Genomic DNA, 21,341 nt, shown 5'->3' with positions numbered 1-21,341 from the left:
GACAGGCAGGCACAGCTGTGTGTGTGGTGCAGGGACAGGACAGGCAGGCACAGCTGTGTGTGTGGTGCAGGGACAGGACAGGCAGGCACAGCTGTGTGTGTGGTGCAGGGACAGGACAACAGGACAGGCAGGCACAGCTGTGTGTGTGGTGCAGGGACAGGACAGGCAGATACAGCAGTGTGTGTGGTGCAGGGACAGGACAGGCAGGCACAGCTGTGTGTGTGGTGCAGGGACAGGACAGGCAGGCACAGCTGTGTGTGTGGTGCAGGGACAGGACAGGCAGGCACAGCTGTGTGTGTGGTGCAGGGACAGGACAGGCAGGCACAGCTGTGTGTGTGGTGCAGGGACAGGACAGGCAGGCACAGCTGTGTGTGTGGTGCAGGGACAGGACAACAGGACAGGCAGATACAGCTGTGTGTGTGGTGCAGGGACAGGACAACAGGACAGGCAGATACAGCAGTGTGTGTGGTGCAGGGACAGGACAACAGGACAGGCGGATTCAGTTCAGAAGGGTCAGTTATAGCTCATTTGTGTTTGACCTGCTGAGATCCAGAGATAATTCATGAACATTCACCTGTGGCTCTGACATTATACTGCAACTTTGACATGATGGGAGCATTTGACTCACATGATCTGCTTTTCAGTCCCAGGTGAGGCACCAAGTTCGGTGACAGTGATTCCGAGGACCACTAACTCCATCCTTATCCAGTGGCAGGTAAGTTCTACACCTTACTATTAGATTTTTTATATGACTGACCTTTAGGGGTGAGTGAGCACTGGGAGGTGCCAGAATCAATGCTTTCTATAATAAATATCCTATATGGAGCTCTATACACTAAGGTGAAAGCTTCATTTCCATTTATTCCTCCAGTTCCTGTGTGCTACTCTAAGACGTCTATATCAGGTTGGTGAGATCTTAAAATATTTACTTCTCATAATCCAGCTGAGATCAGATGAATTATCCTGCAGACCCTAAAAGAACAAAATCCCAGATCAGACAAAAAAAAACAGATCAGATGAATTATCCTGCATCCCCCATCAGCCAAAAGACCAGCTCAGATCAGATGAATTACCCTGCATTCCCCATCAGCCAAAAGACCATAGCAGAGGAATTACCCTGTGTTACGGTTGCCTCCAGGCTGGCTGGAAGTTGGACCGTAGAAAAGGATGCTCCTAGCGCTCACCAAAGGAGCAGCAGCACCGTGGACACTATAACTACTGCGTAGCCACCATAAGTAATGCAGACTCTATGAACCACCACTGCTGGGCTGGTATCTCGCCGTCTGCTCTGCGCCCTGGACCTACGACCAGGCTCCAGTAGGTGAACCTCTTCCTTCTGTAGCAATCCCTGTAGCTAAGGGAGTATGAAGAGCATAGCAATCCCTGTAGTGATTATAAGCTGTATCCTACAAACATGAGTCAAAGCTGCAAGTTAGAGGGTCAAAAATAGGTCTGAAGTGCTGGAGCACACAGCCTGCTTTTTATTGAGGTTACATGCAAACAGGACACTCTCAGGGGGAGGCATAAAATCCCCCATCACACATTTGATATTAGATAGAGAGACACTCCCTTTGACAGGCCACAACATTACTTCAGCAGATAACATTTTACACACAATAAAACAATGCAGTCCACCTTATCAAAACTAGTCTGATTAGACAATGGGAAAGTTTTATCACTAAACTTAATTAGAGCTGATCCCAGCAAACTTGTATTTAGAATGCTTCTTGAAGCTGAACAAAGTTATCTCTGTAGTTCTGACTGAAGGGTCTGTCACATAGCACTTAATGGCACACAATGAAACTGAACCAAGTGGGAGAAAGCCAGGGACAAGTCATTTCACAGGTCTGGGGACATAGTCTTAAAGGGGCATTGTTCATCAAAGTCACAATATGTCCCCAGACAGTTCCCAAAGGGCCACACACACCCAACAAAAGTCAATATACTCTCAGGGGCACAATCTTCCAGGGGCCATAGTCATGAGGAAGGAGGCTGGCAAATAGGCTTCTCCAAAATCCAGGGAAGCAGGGCAACCTTCCATTTAAAGGGCCAGTCACAAATAGCAGTTTGTAACATATCTCCCCTTTTGGAGGGAGACTAACCAGGCACCTAACCTTCTGTCGGTCAGTGCCTAAGTTAGTCTCGCAACCCACCCACAAATAAACACTAGCAGCAAAGCAGCCCCCCCCACAACAAGTAGCACTGGCCTGTAGGTTCCAGGTTATAGGATGAAAGTGTAGCATCCTCTGCCTTCCTGGCACAGCTGGGCAAATAGCTGATGGTACTTGGGGGGCAGAGGCCAGCGGCACTCTGCCCTGGTGCCAGCGCTTCTGCTGGGGTGAGGGGTTTGCAGGCCAGTCCTGTAACAAGGGGGTCTGTAGGGCAGAGGCCAGCAGCGCTCTGTCCTGATGCCAGCTCTTCTGCTGGGGGAATTGGGGCATAGTCCTGCCCGGTGGCAAAGGGAACGTGGGGGTCAGTGGGGGTTAACATCTCCACTGTTAACCCTGGGCCCAAGTTAGGAGTTAGCTGGGGAGGGGGAGATTGGCTTACCTCCTCCTCCTGATACTCCGGTGGCCGTTGGGAAGGGAGGTCGATGCTCTCCGCTTCCTGTGGAACATGCTGCGGCTGGGGAGAGAGACCGGTTGTCTCCTCTCCCTGGAAGGCACACTCCGGCTGGGGAGGGAGGTCGATGCTCTCCCCTCCCTGTAGCTGGGTCTGTCGCTGGGGATCTGGGCCGCCTGCCCAGCATCCCTGTAGGGCCGGTAGAGAGACTGTGGTCCCATCTCCACCTGCCTGCTGGGGGTCCTCCCAGGACCAGTCTATGAGGCCTGCTGCCTCTGGTATCTCTGGTTGGGGAAGGAGACTGGTTGTCTCTTCCCTCTGCACAATATACTGCTGCTGGGGAGGGAGGTCGCTGCTCTCCTCTCCCTTACATACTTCCAGCCGCTGGGGAATGGAGTCTGGGCTCACAATTCCCTGCATATTCCTCTGCTGCTGGGGGACAGGACCAACTGTCTCTGCCCCCTGTAACTCAGCCTGCCGCTGGGGAATGGAGTCTGGGCTCCCAATTCCCTGCAATTCACTCTGCTGCTGGGGGACAGGACCAACTGTCTCTGCCCCCTGTAACTCATTTTCTCGCTGGAGAGCAGGTGTCCATACCCCCAAACTCCACAGTTGGCGCTCAAAGGCTCGTGCTGCTTCGTTCTCAGTAGCCAATTCCCGGATGAGGCGACTGACTACCTCCTGCGCAGGGTCTGGACCATATCGGACTAGCTGCCTCTTTACCTCTGGAACGAAATCCGCGCCCTCATAGCGACGGATCAGGTTGAGGTGCTCTTCACAGGGTTCTGACCAGTATCTTGTCAGCTCCATGCTGCTGTAGGTAGGGACGCTGCGCAGTGGCTAGCGTTGCCCTCAATAACTTTCCTACGATACCAGTGCTGTTGTGGTGCTGCTCCTTGCGCTAGGACGCCAATCCCACCGCTGCCGCCAAATGTTACGGTTGCCTCCAGGCTGGCTGGAAGTTGGACCGTAGAAAAGGATGCTCCTAGCGCTCACCAAAGGAGCAGCAGCACCGTAGACTCTATAACTGCTGCGTAGCCACCATAAGTAATGCAGACTCTATGAACCACCGCTGCTGGGCTGGTATCTCGCCGTCTGCTCTGCGCCCTGGACCTACGACCAGGCTCCAGTAGGTGAACCTCTTCCTTCTGTAGCAATCCCTGTAGCTAAGGGAGTATGAAGAGCATAGCAATCCCTGTAGTGATTATAAGCTGTATCCTACAAACATGAGTCAAAGCTTCAAGTTAGAGGGTCAAAAATAGGTCTGATGTGCTGGAGCACACAGCCTCCTTTTTATTGAGGTTACATGCAAACAGGACACTCTCAGGGGGAGGCATAAAATCCCCCATCGCACATTTGATATTAGATAGAGAGACACTCCCTTTGACAGGCCACAACATTTACTTCAGCAGATAACATTACACACAATAAAACAATGCAGTCCACCTTATCAATACTAGTCTGATTAGACAATGGGAAAGTTGATCACTAAACTTAATTAGAGCTAATCCCAGCAGACTTGTATTTAGAATAGGTTTCTTGAAGCTGAACAAAATTTAACTCTTAATGGCACACAATGAAACTGAACCAAGTGGGAGAAAGCCAGGGACAAGTCATTTCACAGGTCTGGGGACATAGTCTTAAAGGGGGCATTGTTCACCAAAGTCACAATATGTCCCCAGACGGTTCCCAAAGGGCCACACACACCCAACAAAAGTCAATATACTCTCAGGGGCACAATCTTCCAGGGGCCATAGTCATGAGGAAGGAGGCTGGCAAATAGGCTTCTCCAAAATCCAGGGAAGCAGGGCAACCTTCCATTTAAAGGGCCAGTCACAAATAGCATTTTCTAACACCCTGCATCCCCCATCAGCCAAAATACCATCTCAGATTGAATCCTAGAGTTTGCAGTTAGTTATATGTTGCAGCCCAGAGTTTGCTTTTCTTTTTCTTTTAAACATTATGGGCAGATAAAATACAGGACTGTTAAATAAGGTACATCTGGGAACTCAACTAACAGATTTAAGGTTCTGAACAATTTAGACTCATAACCCAGGTATATTCAAACTGGCCTCATATGGATGTAACTCTCTGACCATGTTTGGGAGACGTAACTAATACAAGGAATTCTTATTAGCTCATAGTCTTCTCTACACAGAGAAATACATTTAGTCAGATGGTGCACAAGAACAAGTCTCACTCAGGCTCACTGAGCCCGGTTCACAGTGGACCTTACTGCACCTCAGTAGCCCTTGCTGGGCCTCACATGGCTTTATTGGGCACTACAGGGGCTCACTGGGTCTAATTAGCCCTTGCTGGGCCTCACAGGGCTTTATTGGACACTACGGGGCTCACTGGGTCTAATTAGCCCTTGCTGGGCCTCACAGGGCTTTATTGGACACTACGGGGCTCACTGGGTCTAATTGGCTCTTGCTGGGCCTCACAGGGCTTTATTGGACACTACAGGGGCTCACTGGGTCTTATTAGCCCTTGCTGGGCCTCACAGGGCTTTATTGGGCACTATGGGGGCTCACTGGGTCTAATTAGCCCTTGCTGGGCCTCAAAGGGCTTTATTGGGCACTACGGGGGCTCATTGGGTCTAATTAGCCCTTGCTGGGCCTCACAGGGCTTTAGTGGGCACTACAGGGGCTCACTGGGTCTAATTAGCCCTTGCTGGGCCTCACAGGGCTTTATTGGGCACTACGGGGGCTCACTGGGTCTAATTAGCCCTTGCTGGACCTCACAGGGCTTTATTGGGCAATACGGGGGCTCGCTGGGTCTAATTAGCCCTTGCTGGGCATCACAGGGCTTTATTGGCCCTACGGGGGCTCGCTAGGTCTAATGAGCCCTTGCTGGGCCTCACAGGGCTTTATTGGGCAATACGGGGACTCACTGGGTCTAATTAGCCCTTGCTGGACCTCACAGGGCTTTATTGGGCAATACGGGGGCTCGCTGGGTCTAATTAGCCCTTGCTGGGCATCACAGGGCTTTATTGGCCCTACGGGGGCTCGCTAGGTCTAATGAGCCCTTGCTGGGCCTCACAGGGCTTTATTGGGCAATACGGGGCTCACTGGGTCTAATTAGCCCTTGCTGGGCCTCACAGGGCTTTATTGGGCAATACGAGGGCTCGCTGGGTCTAATTAGCCTTTGCTGGGCCTCTCAGGGCTTTATGGGGCAATACAGGGGCTCGCTGGGTGTAATTAGCCTTTGCTGGGCCTCTCAGGGCTTTATTGGGCAATACGGGGGCTCGCTGGGTCTAATTAGCCCTTGCTGGGCCTCACAGGGTTTTATTGGGTACTATGGGGGCTCACTGGGTCTAATTAGCCCTTGCTGGGCCTCACAGGGTTTTATTGGGTACTACGGGGGCTCACTGGGTCTAATTAGCCCTTGCTAGGCATCACAGGGCTTTATTGGCCCTACGGGGGCTCGCTAGGTCTAATGAGCCCTTGCTGGGCCTCACAGGGCTTTATTGGGCAATACGGGGGCTCACTGGGTCTAATTAGCCCTTGCTGGGCCTCACAGGGCTTTATTGGGCAATACGAGGGCTCGCTGGGTCTAATTAGCCTTTGCTGGGCCTCTCAGGGCTTTATGGGGCAATACAGGGGCTCGCTGGGTGTCATTAGCCTTTGCTGGGCCTCTCAGGGCTTTATTGGGCAATACGGGGGCTTGCTGGGTCTAATTAGCCCTTGCTGGGCCTCACAGGGCTTTATTGGGCAATACGGGGGCTCACTGGGTCTAATTAACCCTTGCTGGGCCTCACAGGGCTTTATTGGGCAATATGAGGGCTCGCTGGGTGTAATTAGCCTTTGCTGGGCCTCTCAGGGCTTTATGGGGCAATACAGGGGCTCGCTGGGTGTAATTAGCCTTTGCTGGGCCTCTCAGGGCTTTATTGGGCAATACAGGGGCTCGCTGGGTCTAATTAGCCCTTGCTGGGCCTCACAGGGCTTTATTGGGTACTACGGGGGCTCACTGGGACTTATTAGCCCTTGCTGGGCCTCACAGGGTTTTATTGGGCACTATGGGGGCTCACTGGGTCTTATTAGCCCTTGCTGGGCCTCACAGGGCTTTATTGGGTACTACGGGGGCTCACTGGGACTTATTAGCACTTGCTGGGCCTCACAGGGCTTTATTGGGTACTACGGGGGCTCACTGGGACTTATTAGCCCTTGCTGGGCCTCACAGGGTTTTATTGGGTACTACGGGGGCTCACTGGGACTTATTAGCCCTTGCTGGGCCTCACAGGGTTTTATTGGGTACTACGGGGGCTCACTGGGACTTATTAGCCCTTGCTGGGCCTCACAGGGCTTTATTGGGTACTACGGGGGCTCACTGGGACTTATTAGCCCTTGCTGGGCCTCACAGGGCTTTATTGGGTACTACGGGGGCTCACTGGGACTTATTAGCCCTTGCTGGGCATCAGTGGGATTTAACAGACCTCACTGAGTTTGTGACTTGCTAGGTGACCGCTGGAGTGACAGAGTTGGCAACTCGTTTCTATTTAAATTAATGGGCCTTGTATCCTGTATGTGCTGGTAGCATTTTTATGGTGGTGCTCAACACAACATATTAAAGGGACATAAAACAGATTGGGATACAAACAAAATATAATATGTAATTGAATTACTTAACCTGCAAATTTATACTGCAGTGCCTCTCTATTAACCCTTTCTTAAACGTTTCCACATTGTATAGCTCTAACTCCCCACACATAATTCCTTATATCGCTGTATCTATCTCCACCCTTGCTTTGGTAAAATGATGCCCTGTACAGTCATTATCTGCTGGAACTGCCTAGGAGCAAATAAGCTGCTGTGAACTCCGTTAAAATACAATGCCTGTGTTTCTGATACTAAACACTGATAAGGGGGGTGGATCAGACTACTGCAGACAGCATTGCTATGTCACTAATTTTGCTTATTTTTTAAAATATTATATTATTTTTTTATGCAAACTATTTTTACTTAATTATCCCTTTTAGGATATGCACAGATCTCAACGTGTTTTATGGCACTTTAAAGATAATTAGTGACTTTAAGAAAATGAGGAAAAAACTGAATATAAAAATGTATTTAATGTATTTTGCTTTATTGATGTGCAGGTGCTGCTTATATTATATAGGTTTTATTCCTGGCCCTGTGCCGTTCCATATAGATGGTGCTTTGGTTTTGTAATATCCCAGATATCAGCTTCTCCTTTACTACTGCAAATTGTAAAATAAAGTGTTCTCGCTGTGCTGACGCAGGACTCGGATCCTGCTAATGCTGCCTATTAAATGTGTGCCTGTCTGTCATGTGCCCTGCTAATGCTGCCTATTAAATGTGCGCCTGTCTGTCATGTGCCCTGCTAATGCTGCCTATTAAATGTGCGCCTGTCTGTCATGTGCCCTGCTAATGCTGCCTATTAAATGTGTGCCTGTCTGTCAAGTGCCCTGCTAATGCTGCCTATTAAATGTGTGCCTGTCTGTCATGTGCCCTGCTAATGCTGCCTATTAAATGTGCGCCTGTCTGTCATGTGCCCTGCTAATGCTGCCTATTAAATGTGTGCCTGTCTGTCAAGTGCCCTGCTAATGCTGCCTATTAAATGTGTGCCTGTCTGTCATGTGCCCTGCTAATGCTGCCTATTAAATGTGTGCCTGTCTGTCAAGTGCCCTGCTAATGCTGCCTAATAAATGTGTGCCTGTCTGTCAAGTGCCCTGCTAATGCTGCCTATTAAATGTGTGCCTGTCTGTCATGTGCTAATGCTGCCTATTAAATGTGCGCCTGTCTGTCATGTGCCCTGCTAATGCTGCCTATTAAATGTGTGCCTGTCTGTCATGTGCCCTGCTAATGCTGCCTATTAAATGTGCGCCTGTCTGTCATGTGCCCTGCTAATGCTGCCTATTAAATGTGCGCCTGTCTGTCATGTGCCCTGCTAATGCTGCCTATTAAATGTGTGCCTGTCTGTCATGTGCCCTGCTAATGCTGCCTATTAAATGTGTGCCTGTCTGTCATGTGCCCTGCTAATGCTGCCTATTAAATGTGTGCCTGTCTGTCATGTGCCCTGCTAATGCTGCCTATTAAATGTGTGCCTGTCTGTCATGTGCTCTGCTAATGCTGCCCATTAAATGTGTGCCTGTCTGTCATGTGCCCTGCTAATGCTGCCTATTAAATGTGTGCCTGTCTGTCAAGTGCCCTGCTAATGCTGCCTAATAAATGTGTGCCTGTCTGTCAAGTGCCCTGCTAATGCTGCCTATTAAATGTGTGCCTGTCTGTCATGTGCTAATGCTGCCTATTAAATGTGTGCCTGTCTGTCATGTGCCCTGCTAATGCTGCCTATTAAATGTGTGCCTGTCTGTCATGTGCCCTGCTAATGCTGCCTATTAAATGTGCGCCTGTCTGTCATGTGCCCTGCTAATGCTGCCTATTAAATGTGTGCCTGTCTGTCATGTGCCCTGCTAATGCTGCCTATTAAATGTGTGCCTGTCTGTCAAGTGCCCTGCTAATGCTGCCTATTAAATGTGTGCCTGTCTGTCATGTGCTAATGCTGCCTATTAAATGTGTGCCTGTCTGTCATGTGCTCTGCTAATGCTGCCCATTAAATGTGTGCCTGTCTGTCATGTGCCCTGCTAATGCTGCCTATTAAATGTGTGCCTGTCTGTCAAGTGCCCTGCTAATGCTGCCTATTAAATGTGTGCCTGTCTGTCATGTGCCCTGCTAATGCTGCCTATTAAATGTGTGCCTGTCTGTCATGTGCCCTGCTAATGCTGCCTATTAAATGTGCGCCTGTCTGTCATGTGCCCTGCTAATGCTGCCTATTAAATGTGTGCCTGTCTGTCATGTGCCCTGCTAATGCTGCCTATTAAATGTGTGCCTGTCTGTCATGTGCCCTGCTAATGCTGCCTATTAAATGTGTGCCTGTCTGTCATGTGCCCTGCTAATGCTGCCTATTAAATGTGCGCCTGTCTGTCATGTGCCCTGCTAATGCTGCCTATTAAATGTGTGCCTGTCTGTCATGTGCTCAAACAGCAGAGCCAATTAAAGCTCCAATCACAAGTACTGATTGTGTCAATCACTCTGGCTCTGGGCTGCTGGATATTGAGATTCTCGCTGAACGCTCTGATGATAATTCTCTGAAGAGCTGAAATGTTTGCAGCCTGGCGCTGTGTCACTGTTAATATAAATCAGGAGCTTGGCAGAGGCAGGAGGGTGCGCTTGGCTACTAGAGGCCTTTGTGATTCCTGGGTCATAACGATTATTTGCCCTCAGAGCACAAAGCAAGGCTAGACGCCAGTGTCCGCCGCCAATAAACTCATAATGTCAGACATAAATGTATATTCATTTCCTCTTCTCTGCTTAGATGACGTTGCAGATATTTTTATGCATTAAACTGCTTTATAAGTAGGAAAATCTAGGGTAATGTAGAAAGGTTTAACTTCTGTTAAAAAATGTTTGCAACTGTTCCCAGTGTTTAAGGTCACACATCTGTTTCAGGATCTGAAAGGGTTAAGTGTACAGCTTTATTTGTCACAGTGAGACTGGGATCATGTGCAAAGAATGGCTAAAGCAAGTTAGTAAATATGGGTGATTTGCTGTCTGCGCCATATTTATGTTGCTTACACGTCTCGTGTCTCTGCAGCCTCCCCGGGACGACAGCCTGAATGGAATCCTGTTGGGTTATCGTATTTATTTTCGGGAGTCCGTTAGTGATGTGTGGCCAGAGCTGAGCGCTATGTACAATCAGGTGCAGGTAACACGTGAGTATCCCGATAGCAATGTGTGAGATATGTTACACCGCAGCTAGCCCACCCTTGTTCTACTCATCACGCAGGTTATTGCTGGGGATATAATATATGAAATGTTAAAACTGCTGACTGCATTATAAATCTGCAGAACATTACATCTGGCCTCGCTGTTTATAGCAGCCAGTGTCAGCCGCAGGCAGCGAAGAAGGCTCAGTTATGTTCCCATTAAATGAATAAAACCTGAACCTGACATGTAGGCACCTCCCCTCCTCCTGTGCCCTCCAAATACAGTCTGGTCTGTCTCACAGCTCCATGTAGCTGCCAGAAATAGTGTCAAGCCCCTGTAACCTGCAATGTATCTGTTTATCATCTGTCTGTGTGCCTCTTGTCTGTCTGTGTGCCTCTTGTCTGTCTGTGTGCCTCTCGCCTGTCTGTGTGCCTCTCGCCTGTCTGTGTGCCTCTCGCCTGTCTGTGTGCCTTCTGTCTGTCTGTGTGCCTTCTGTCTGTCTGTGTGCCTATTGTCTGTCTGTGTGCCTCTTGTCTGTCTGTGTGCCTCTTGTCTGTCTGTGTGCCTCTTGTCTGTCTGTGTGCCTCTCGCCTGTCTGTGTGCCTCTCGCCTGTCTGTGTGCCTCTCGCCTGTCTGTGTGCCTCTCGCCTGTCTGTGTGCCTCTCGCCTGTCTGTGTGCCTCTCGCCTGTCTGTGTGCCTTCTGTCTGTCTGTGTGCCTCTTGTCTGTCTGTGTGCCTCTTGTCTGTCTGTGTGCCTCTTGTCTGTCTGTGTGCCTCTTGTCTGTCTGTGTGCCTCTTGTCTGTCTGTCTGTGTGCCTCTTGTCTGTCTGTGTGCCTCTTGTCTGTCTGTGTGCCTCTCGCCTGTCTGTGTGCCTCTCGCCTGTCTGTCTGCCTCTCGCCTGTCTGTCTGCCTCTCGCCTGTCTGTCTGCCTCTCGCCTGTCTGTCTGCCTCTCGCCTGTCTGTCTGCCTCTCGCCTGTCTGTCTGCCTCTCGCCTGTCTGTCTGCCTCTCGCCTGTCTGTCTGCCTCTCGCCTGTCTGTCTGCCTCTCGCCTGTCTGTCTGCCTCTCGTCTGTCTGTCTGCCTCTCGTCTGTCTGTCTGCCTCTCGTCTGTCTGTCTGCCTCTTTTCTGTCTGCCTGCCTGCCTCTCGCCTGTCTGTGTGCCTCTTGTCTGTCTGCCTGCCTGCCTCTCGCCTGTCTGTGTGCCTCTTGTCTGTCTGTCTGCCTGCCTCTCGCCTGTCTGTGTGCCTCTTGTCTGTCTGTCTGCCTGCCTGCCTCTCGCCTGTCTGTGTGCCTCTTGTCTGTTTGTCTGCCTGCCTCTTGTCTGTCTGTGTGCCTTCTGTCTGTCTGCCTGCCTGCCTCTCGCCTGTCTGTGTGCCTTCTGTCTGTCTGCCTGCCTGCCTCTCGCCTGTCTGTGTGCCTCTTGTCTGTCTGCCTCTCGCCTGTCTGTGTGCCTCTTGTCTGTCTGCCTCTCGCCTGTCTGTGTGCCTCTTGTCTGTCTGCCTCTCGCCTGTCTGTGTGCCTTCTGTCTGTCTGCCTCTCGCCTGTCTGTGTGCCTCTTGTCTGCCTGCCTCTCGCCTGTCTGTGTGCCTTCTGTCTGTCTGCCTGCCTGCCTCTCGCCTGTCTGTGTGCCTCTTGTCTGTCTGCCTCTCGCCTGTCTGTCTGCCTCTTGTCTGCCTGCCTCTCGCCTGTCTGTGTGCCTTCTGTCTGTCTGTCTGCCTCTTGTCTGTCTGTCTCTTTTCTGTTTGTCTGCCTCTTGTCTGTCTGTCTCTTTTCTGTTTGTCTGCCTCTTGTCTCTCTGTCTGTCTCTTTTCTGTCTCTCTGCCTCTTGTCTCTCTGTTTGCCTCTTGTCTCTCTGTTTGCCTCTTGTCTCTCTGTTTGCCTCTTGTCTCTCTGTTTGCCTCTTGTCTCTCTGTTTGCCTCTTGTCTGTCTGTCTCTTTTCTGTCTGTCTCTTTTCTGTCTGTCTGTCTCTTGTCTTTCTCTTGTCTGTCTGTCTCTTTTCTGTCTGTCTCTTGTCTGTCTCTTGTCTGTCTGTCTCTTTTCTGTCTGTCTCTTGTCTGTCTCTTGTCTGTCTGTCTCTTTTCTGTCTGTCTGTCTCTTTTCTGTCTCTCTGCCTCTTGCCTGTCAGACAGACAAGAGGCAAACAGAGAGAGGCAGACAGACAGGCAAGAGGCAGAGAGACAGAAAAGAGACAGACAGACAGAAAAGAGACAGACAGACAAGAGACAGACAAGAAACAGACAGACAAGAGACAGACAGACAGAAAAGAGACAGACAGACAAGAGACAGACAAACAGAAAAGAGACAGACATACAAGAGACAGACAAGAGACAGACAGACAGTCAAGAGACAGACAGACAGTCAAGAGACAGACAGACAGTCAAGAGACAGACAGACAGACAAGAGACAGACAGACAGACAGACAAGAGACAGACAAGAGACAGACAAGAGACAGACAGACAGAAAAGAGACAGACAGACAAGAGACAGACAAGAGACAGACAGACAGAAAAGAGAGACAGACAAGAGACAGACAGACAGACAAGAGGCAAACAGACAGACAAGAGGCAAACAGAGAGAGGCAGACAGTTTGCCTCTTGTCTCTCTGTCTGTCTCTTGTCTGTCTCTCTTTTCTGTCTGTCTGCCTCTTGTCTGTCTCTTGTCTGTCTGTCTCTTTTCTGTCTGTCTCTTGTCTGTCTGTCTCTTGACTGTCTGTCTCTTTTCTGTCTGTCTCTTGTCTGTCTCTTGTCTGTCTCTTGTCTGTCTCTTGTCTGTCTGTCTCTTTTCTGTTTGTCTGTCTCTTGACTGTCTGTCTCTTTTCTGTCTGTCTGTCTCTTGTCTGTCTGTTTCTTGACTGTCTGTCTCTTTTCTGTCTGTCTGTCTCTTGTCTGTCTCTTGTCTGTCTGTCTCTTGTCTGTCTGTCTCTTTTCTGTCTGTCTGTCTCTTGTCTGTCTGTCTCTTGTCTGTCTGCATCTTGTCTGTCTGTCTCTTGTCTGTCTGTCTCTTTTCTGTCTGTCTGCCTGTCTGCTTCTCGTCTGTCTGTGTGCCTCTTGTCTGCCTGCCTCTCGCCTGTCTGTGTGCCTCTTGTCTGTTTGTCTGCCTGCCTCTCGCCTGTCTGTGTGCCTCTTGTCTGTTTGTCTGCCTGCCTCTTGTCTGTCTGTGTGCCTCTTGTCTGTTTGTCTGCCTCTTGTCTGTCTGTCTCTTTTCTGCCTCTTGTCTCTCTGTCTGCCTCTCTCTGTCTGCCTCTTGTCTCTCTGTTTGCCTCTTGTCTCTCTGTCTGCCTCTTGCCTGTCTGTCTCTTTTCTGTCTGTCTGTCTCTTTTCTGTCTGTCTGTCTCTTTTCTGTCTGTCTGTCTCTTGTCTGTCTGTCTGTCTCTTGTCTGTCTCTTGTCTGTCTCTTGTCTGTCTGTCTCTTGTCTGTCTCTTTTCTGTCTGTCTGTCTCTTGTCTGTCTGTCTCTTTTCTGTCTGTCTCTTTTCTGTCTGTCTCTTGTCTGTCTCTTTTCTGTCTGTCTCTTGTCTGTCTCTTTTCTGTCTGTCTCTTGTCTGTCTCTTTTCTGTCTGTCTCTTTTCTGTCTGTCTCTTGTCTGTCTCTTTTCTGTCTGTCTCTTGTCTGTCTCTTTTCTGTCTGTCTCTTTTCTGTCTGTCTCTTTTCTGTCTGTCTCTTGTCTGTCTCTTTTCTGTCTGTCTGCCTCTTGCCTGTCTGTCTGCCTCTTGTCTCTCTGTCTGCCTCTTGCCTGTCTCTTGTCTGTCTGTCTCTTTTCTGTCTGTCTGCCTCTTGTCTGTCTCTTGTCTGTCTGTCTGTCTCTTGTCTGTCTCTTGTCTGTCTCTTGTCTGTCTGTCTCTTTTCTGTCTGTCTGTCTCTTGTCTGTCTCTTGTCTGTCTGTCTCTTTTCTGTCTGTCTGCCTCTTGTCTGCCTCTTGCCTGTCTGTCTCTTTTCTGTCTCTCTGCCTCTATCTATCAGCCTTTTGTCTATACAAAAATTTACAAGCACATCCTGATCAGGAACTTGAAGACAAATATTCCTTAACACACCTTTGACTTTAGCGCAGTTGGTCTAGCGTAATGTCAGGTTAGCGCACACGCGATAACTAATAAGGATTTCTTCAGCGTACCCAATAGAAGCCTATGGGGAGATGGAGTTAGCGCAGTAGTTATATCCGAAGTCCTGAAGTTAGCGCGTCTGAGTCTTTCACTCACATGCTAACTTTTTACTATCATCTTAAAATATGCTCGCTAATTCAGTCATGCTGATTTGTTACTAAAATAATTAGCTTGTAATCTGGCCCATATCCTGTAAATTCTCATATAGCAACAGGGAGTATATACAGTGTATAGCCTCTAAATCTTTATATACAGCAGCTATAGCCAGTAATCGCACATACAGAGAGTAAATATATAGCCTGTAAATCCTTATACTAGGGGCGGACTGAGACCAATCAAGGCCCCGGGCAAAAATTAGGGAAGGGCCCCCCCCTGTTTTACACTGGCCCAAATGTATTCAAATGTATGCAAATGAACATGGTAGCCTCCCTGCCCTGCCCCCACCAGCCCACCCAACCTCCAGGTCCAGACCCCACACTCCATGGCCCTCACAGCAACAGACCCCTGTCAGGACCCCCCCAAGCAACAAACCCCACATCCAGGCCCAAGGACCCCACTCTGGTTAGGGCCCCCACAAAACCCACACTTAACTGCTTAGTTACTGATAGGACAGCTGTCAGCCCCAGCTTAAGCAGCATACCAGGAGCTATAGAGATGCCATTTGTGGGCCCCCCTGAGATGCTGGGCCCTCGGTCCAGGTCCTATTTGCCCAGCTGATCAGTCCGCCCCTGCCTTATACACAGCAGCTATAGCCAGTAAGCACACATACAGAGAGTAAATATATAGCCTGTAAATCCTTATACACAGCAGCTATAGCCAGTAAGCACACATACAGAGAGTAAATATATAGCCTGTAAATCCTTATACACAGCATTTATAGCCAGTAATCACACATACAGAGAGTAATATATATAGCCTGTAAATCCTTATACACAGCAGCTATAGCCAGTAGGCACACATACAGAGAGTAAATATATAGCCTGTAAATCCTTATACACAGCATTTATAGCCAGTAATCACACATACAGAGAGTAATATATATAGCCTGTAAATCCTTATACACAGCAGCTATAGCCAGTAATCACACATACAGAGAGTAAATATATAGCATGTAAATCCTTATACACAGCAGCTATAGCCAGTAATCGCACATACAGAGAGTAAATATATAGCCTGTAAATCCTTATACACAGCATTTATAGCCAGTAATCACACATACAGAGAGTAATATATATAGCCTGTAAATCCTTTATACCTAGCAGCTATAGCCAGTAATTACACATACAGAGAGTAAATATAAAGCCTGTAAATCCTTATACACAGCAGCTATAGCCAGTAATCACACATACAGAGAGTAATATATATAGCCTGTAAATCCTTATACACAGCAGCTATAGCCAGTAATCACACATACAGAGAGTAATATATATAGCCTGTAAATCCTTATACACAGCAGCTATAGCCAGTAATTACACATACAGAGAGTAAATATATAGCCTGTAAATCCTTATACACAGCAGCTATAGCCAGTAATCACACATACAGAGAGTAATATATATAGCCTGTAAATCCTTATACACAGCAGCTATAGCCAGTAATCACACATACAGAGAGTAAATATATAGCATGTAAATCCTTATACACAGCAGCTATAGCCAGTAATCGCACATACAGAGAGTAAATATATAGCCTGTAAATCCTTATACACAGCAGCTATAGCCAGTAATCGCACATACAGAGAGTAAATATATAGCCTGTAAATCCTTATACACAGCAGCTATAGCCAGTAATCACACATACATAGAGTAAATATATATAGCCTGTTAATCCTTATACACAGCAGCTATAGCCAATAATCACACATACAGAGAGTAATATATATAGCCTGTAAATCCTTATACACAGCAGCTATAGCCAGTAATCACACATGCAGAGAGTAAATATGTAGCCTGTAAATCCTTATACACAGCAGCTATAGCCAGTAAGCACACATACGGAGAGTACATATATAGCCAGTAAGCACACATACAGAGAGTACATATATAGCCTGTAAATCCTTATACACAGCAGCTATAGCCAGTAATCACACATACATAGAGTAAATATATAGCCTGTAAATCCTTATACACAGCAGCTATAGCCAGTAATCACACATACAGAGTGTAAATATATAGCCTGTAAATCCTTATACACAGCAGCTATAGCCAGTAATCACACATACAGAGAGTAAATATATAGCCTGTAAATCCTTATACACAGCAGCTATAGCCAGTAATCACACATACAGAGAGTAAATATATAGCCTGTAAATCCTTATACACAGCAGCTATAGCCAGTAAGCACACATACAGAGAGTACATATATAGCCAGTAAGCACACATACAGAGAGTACATATATAGCCTGTAAATCCTTATACACAGCAGCTATAGCCAGTAATCACACATACAGAGAGTAAATATATAGCATGTAAATCCTTATACACAGCAGCTATAGCCAGTAAGCACACATACAGAGTAAATATATAGCCTGTAAATACATATACACAGCAGCTATAGCCAGTAATCACACATACAGAGAGTAAATATATAGCCTGTAAATCTTTATACACAGCAGCTATAGCCAGTAATCACACATACAGAGAGTAAATATATAGACTGTAAATCCTTATACACAGCAGTTATAGCCAGTAATCACACATACAGAGAGTAAATATATAGACTGTAAATCCTTATACACAGCAGCTATAGCCAGTAAGCACACATACAGAGAGTAAATATATAGCCTGTAAATCTTTATACACAGCAGCTATAGCCAGTAATCACACATACAGAGAGTAAATATATAGACTGTAAATCCTTATACACAGCAGCTATAGCTAGTAATCACACATACAGAGAGTAAATATATAGCCTGTAAATCCTTATACACAGCAGCTATAGCCAGTAATCACACATACAGAGAGTAAATATATAGCATGTAAATCCTTATACACAGCATTTATAGCCAGTAATCACACATACAGAGAGTAATATATATAGCCTGTAAATCCTTATACACAGCAGCTATAGCATCCTGATTACTGGCTATAGCTGCTGTGTATAAGGATTTACAGGCTATATATTTACTCTCTGTATGATTTACAGGCTATGAGGCCTATCTATCAAGCTCCGAATGGAGCTTGAAGGGCCGTGTTTCTGGCTTCAAGACCGCTGCTCCATAACCCTGCCTGCCTGCTCTGATGATGCGGACAGGAATCGCCAGAATTCAACCCGATCGAGTACGATCGGGTTGATTGACACCTTCCTGCTGGCGGCCCATTGGCCACGAGTCTGCAGGGGGCGCCGTTGCACCAACAGCTCTTGTGAGATGCTGGTGCAATGGTGAATACGGAGAGCGTATTGCTCTCCGCATTCCGCAAGGTCTTGCGGACCTGATCCACACTGTCGGATCAGGTCCGCAAGACCTTTAATAAATTGGCCTCTGAATATTTCCTCTCTGCATGTGTGCTTACTGGTTATAGCTTCTGTGTATACGGATTTACAGGCTTTATATTTTCTCTCTGCATGTGTGATTACTGGCTAAAACTGCGGTGTATAAGGGTTTACAGTCTATATATTTACTCTCTGTATGTGTGATTACTGGCTAGAACTGCTGTGTATAAGGATTTACAGTCTATATATTTCCTCTCTGCATGTGTGATTACTGGCTATAGCTGCTGTATATACGGATTTACAGGCTATATATTTACTCTCTGTATGTGTGATTACTGGCTATAGCTGCTGTATATACGGATTTACAGGCTATATATTTTCTCTCTGCATGTGTGATTACTGGCTATAGCTGCTGTGTATAAGGATTTACAGTCTATATATTTCCTCTCTGCATGTGTGATTACTGGCTATAGCTGCTGTGTATAAGGATTTACAGGCTATATATTTACTCTCTGTAAGTGTGATTACTGGCTATAGCTGCTGTGTATAAGGATTTACAGGCTATATATTTACTCTCTGTATGTGTGCTTACTGGCTATAGCTGCTGTGTATAAGGATTTACAGGCTATATATTTACTCTCTGTAAGTGTGATTACTGTCTATAGCTGCTGTGTATAAGGATTTACAGGCTATATATTTTCTCTCTGTATGTGTGCTTACTGGCTATAGCTGCTGTGTATAAGGATTTACAGGCTATATATTTACTCTCTGTATGTGTGATTACTGGCTATAACTGCTGTGTATAAGGATTTACAGTCTATATATTTACTGGCTATAAATGCTGTGTATAAGGATTTACAGGCTTTACATTTACTCTCTGTATGTGTGATTACTGGCTATAACTGCTGTGTATAAGGATTTACAGGCTATATATATTACTCTCTGTATGTGTGATTACTGGCTATAAATGCTGTGTATAAGGATTTACAGGCTTTACATTTACTCTCTGTATGTGTGATTACTGGCTATAGCTGCTGTGTATAAGGATTTACAGGCTATATATTTACTCTCTGTATGTGTGATTACTAGTTATAGCTGCTGTGTATAAGGATTTACAGTCTATATATATATTTACTCTCTGTATGTGTGATTACTGGCTATAGCTGCTGTGTATAAAGGATTTACAGGCTATATATTTACTCTCTGTATGTGTGATTACTGGCTATAACTGCTGTGTATAAGGATTTACAGGCTATATATATTACTCTCTGTATGTGTGATTACTGGCTATAGCTGCTGTGTATAAGGATTTACAGGCTATATATTTACTCTCTGTATGATTTACAGGCTATGAGGCCTATCTATCAAGCTCCGAATGGAGCTTGAAGGGCAATGTTTCTGTCTTCAAGACCGCTGCTCCATAACCCTGTCTGCCTGCTCTGATGATGCGGACAGGAATCGCCAGAATTCAACCCGATCGAGTACGATCGGGTTGATTGACACCTTCCTGCTGGCGGCCCATTGGCCACGAGTCTGCAGGGGGCGCCGTTGCACCAACAGCTCTTGTGAGATGCTGGTGCAATGGTGAATACGGAGAGCGTATTGCTCTCCGCATTCCGCAAGGTCTTGCGGACCTGATCCACACTGTCGGATCAGGTCCGCAAGACCTTTAATAAATTGGCCTCTGAATATTTCCTCTCTGCATGTATGCTTACTGGTTATAGCTTCTGTGTATAAGGATTTACAGGCTATATATTTACTCTCTGTATGTGTGCTTACTGACTATCGGCTAGATTACGAGTCTTGCGTTAGGCTTAAAAAGCAGCCTTGGCCAGTCCCAACGCTGCTTTTTAACGCCCGCTGGTATTACGAGTCTTGAAGGTACAGGTGTACTGCTCACTTTTTTGGCCAGACTCGGAAATACCGCAAATCCACTTACGTCAATTGCGTATCCTCTTTTTTTCAATGGGACTTGCATAGTGCCTGTATTACGAGTCTGACAAAAAGTGAGTGGTAGACCCTCTCCTGTCAAGACTGGTACCGCATTTTAAAGTCAGTAGTTAAGAGTTTCACACTACAACGCTGTAGCATAAAACTCTTAACTAAAGTGCTAAAAAGTACACTAACACCCATAAACTATCTATTAACCCCTAAACCGAGGCCCCCCCCACATCGCAAACACTTAAAAAAAATGTTAACCCCTAATCTGCTGAACCGGACATTGCCGTCTCTATAATAAATATATTAACCCCTAAACCACCGCACTCCCGCCTCGCAAACACTAGTTAAATGTTATTACCCTCTAATCTGCCGTCCCTAACATCGCCGACACCTACCTACATTTATTAACCCCTAATTTGCCGCCCCCAATGTCGCCGCCACTATATTAAAGTTATTAACCACTAAATCTAACCCTAACCTTAACCCCCCTAACTTAAATATAATTTAAATAAATATAAATAAAATAACTATCATTAACTAAATTATTCCTATTTAAAACTAAATACCTATAAAATAAACCCTAAGATAGCTACAATATAACTAATAGTTACATTGTAGCTAGCTTAGGGTTTATTTTTATTTTACAGGCAAGTTTGTATTTATTTTAACTAGGTAGAATAGTTACTAAATAGTTATTAACTATTTAATAACTACCTAGCTAAAATAAAGACAAAAGTACCTGTAAAATAAAACCTAACCTAAGTTACAATTACACCATACACTACCACTATAATTAAATTAATTCCCTAAATTAAATAAAATGATCTAAAGTACAAAAACAAACAAACACTAAATTACAGAAAATAATAAAAAAATATACAAGATTTTTAAACTAATTACACCTAATCTAATCCCCCTAACAAAATAAAAAAAGCCCCCCCAAAATAAAAAAGGGGCCTTTTGCGGGGCATTGCCCCAAAGTAATCAGCTCTTTTACCTGTAAAAAAAATTACAAATCCCCCCCCAACATAAAAACCCACCACCCACACAACCAACCCTACTTTAAAACCCACCCAATCCCCCCTTAAAAAAACCTAACACTAACCCTCTGAAGATCACCCTACCGGGAGACGTCTTCATCCAACCGGGCAGAAGTGCAATCAGCCAATAGGATTGAGCTTGCATTCTATTGGCTGATTGGAACAGCCAATAGGATTTTTTCTACCTTAATTCCGATTGGCTGATAGAATTCTATCAGCCAATCGGACGTGAAGGGACGCCATCTTGGATGACGTCACTTAAAGGTACCTTCATTCAGTCGTAGCCATCGGAAGAAGAGGATTCTCCGCGTCGGATGGCTTGAAGATGGACCCGCTCCGCGTCGGATGGCTTGAAGATGGACCTGCTCCGCGTCGGATGGCTTGAAGATGGACCCGCTCCGCGTCGGATGAGTAAATATATAGCATGTAAATCCTTATACACAGCAGCTATAGCCAGTAATCGCACATACAGAGAGTAAATATATAGCCTGTAAATCCTTATACACAGCAGCTATAGCCAGTAATCACACATACAGAGAG

At 46.5% G+C, this 21,341-nt stretch overlaps 1 protein-coding gene across 1 annotated transcript in view; it reads left to right on the top strand.

Annotated features, from left to right (window-relative positions):
* LOC128643975 (protein sidekick-1) overlaps positions 1-21,341 on the top strand; it is a gene marked incomplete in the record, with an annotated part of 285,109 nt that overhangs the window by 251,845 nt on the left and 11,923 nt on the right. The window contains 2 exon segments of the mRNA XM_053696740.1: positions 645-715; positions 10,177-10,294. Of these exon segments, the coding sequence (XP_053552715.1) occupies positions 645-715; positions 10,177-10,294 (189 nt within the window).

This window comes from Bombina bombina, unplaced genomic scaffold, assembly GCF_027579735.1.
Source record: "Bombina bombina isolate aBomBom1 unplaced genomic scaffold, aBomBom1.pri scaffold_523, whole genome shotgun sequence".
NCBI classification, from domain to species: Eukaryota; Metazoa; Chordata; class Amphibia; order Anura; family Bombinatoridae; genus Bombina; species Bombina bombina.
Note: the sequence above shows the minus strand (reverse complement) of the source record. Positions and strands in the feature narration are given on the sequence as shown.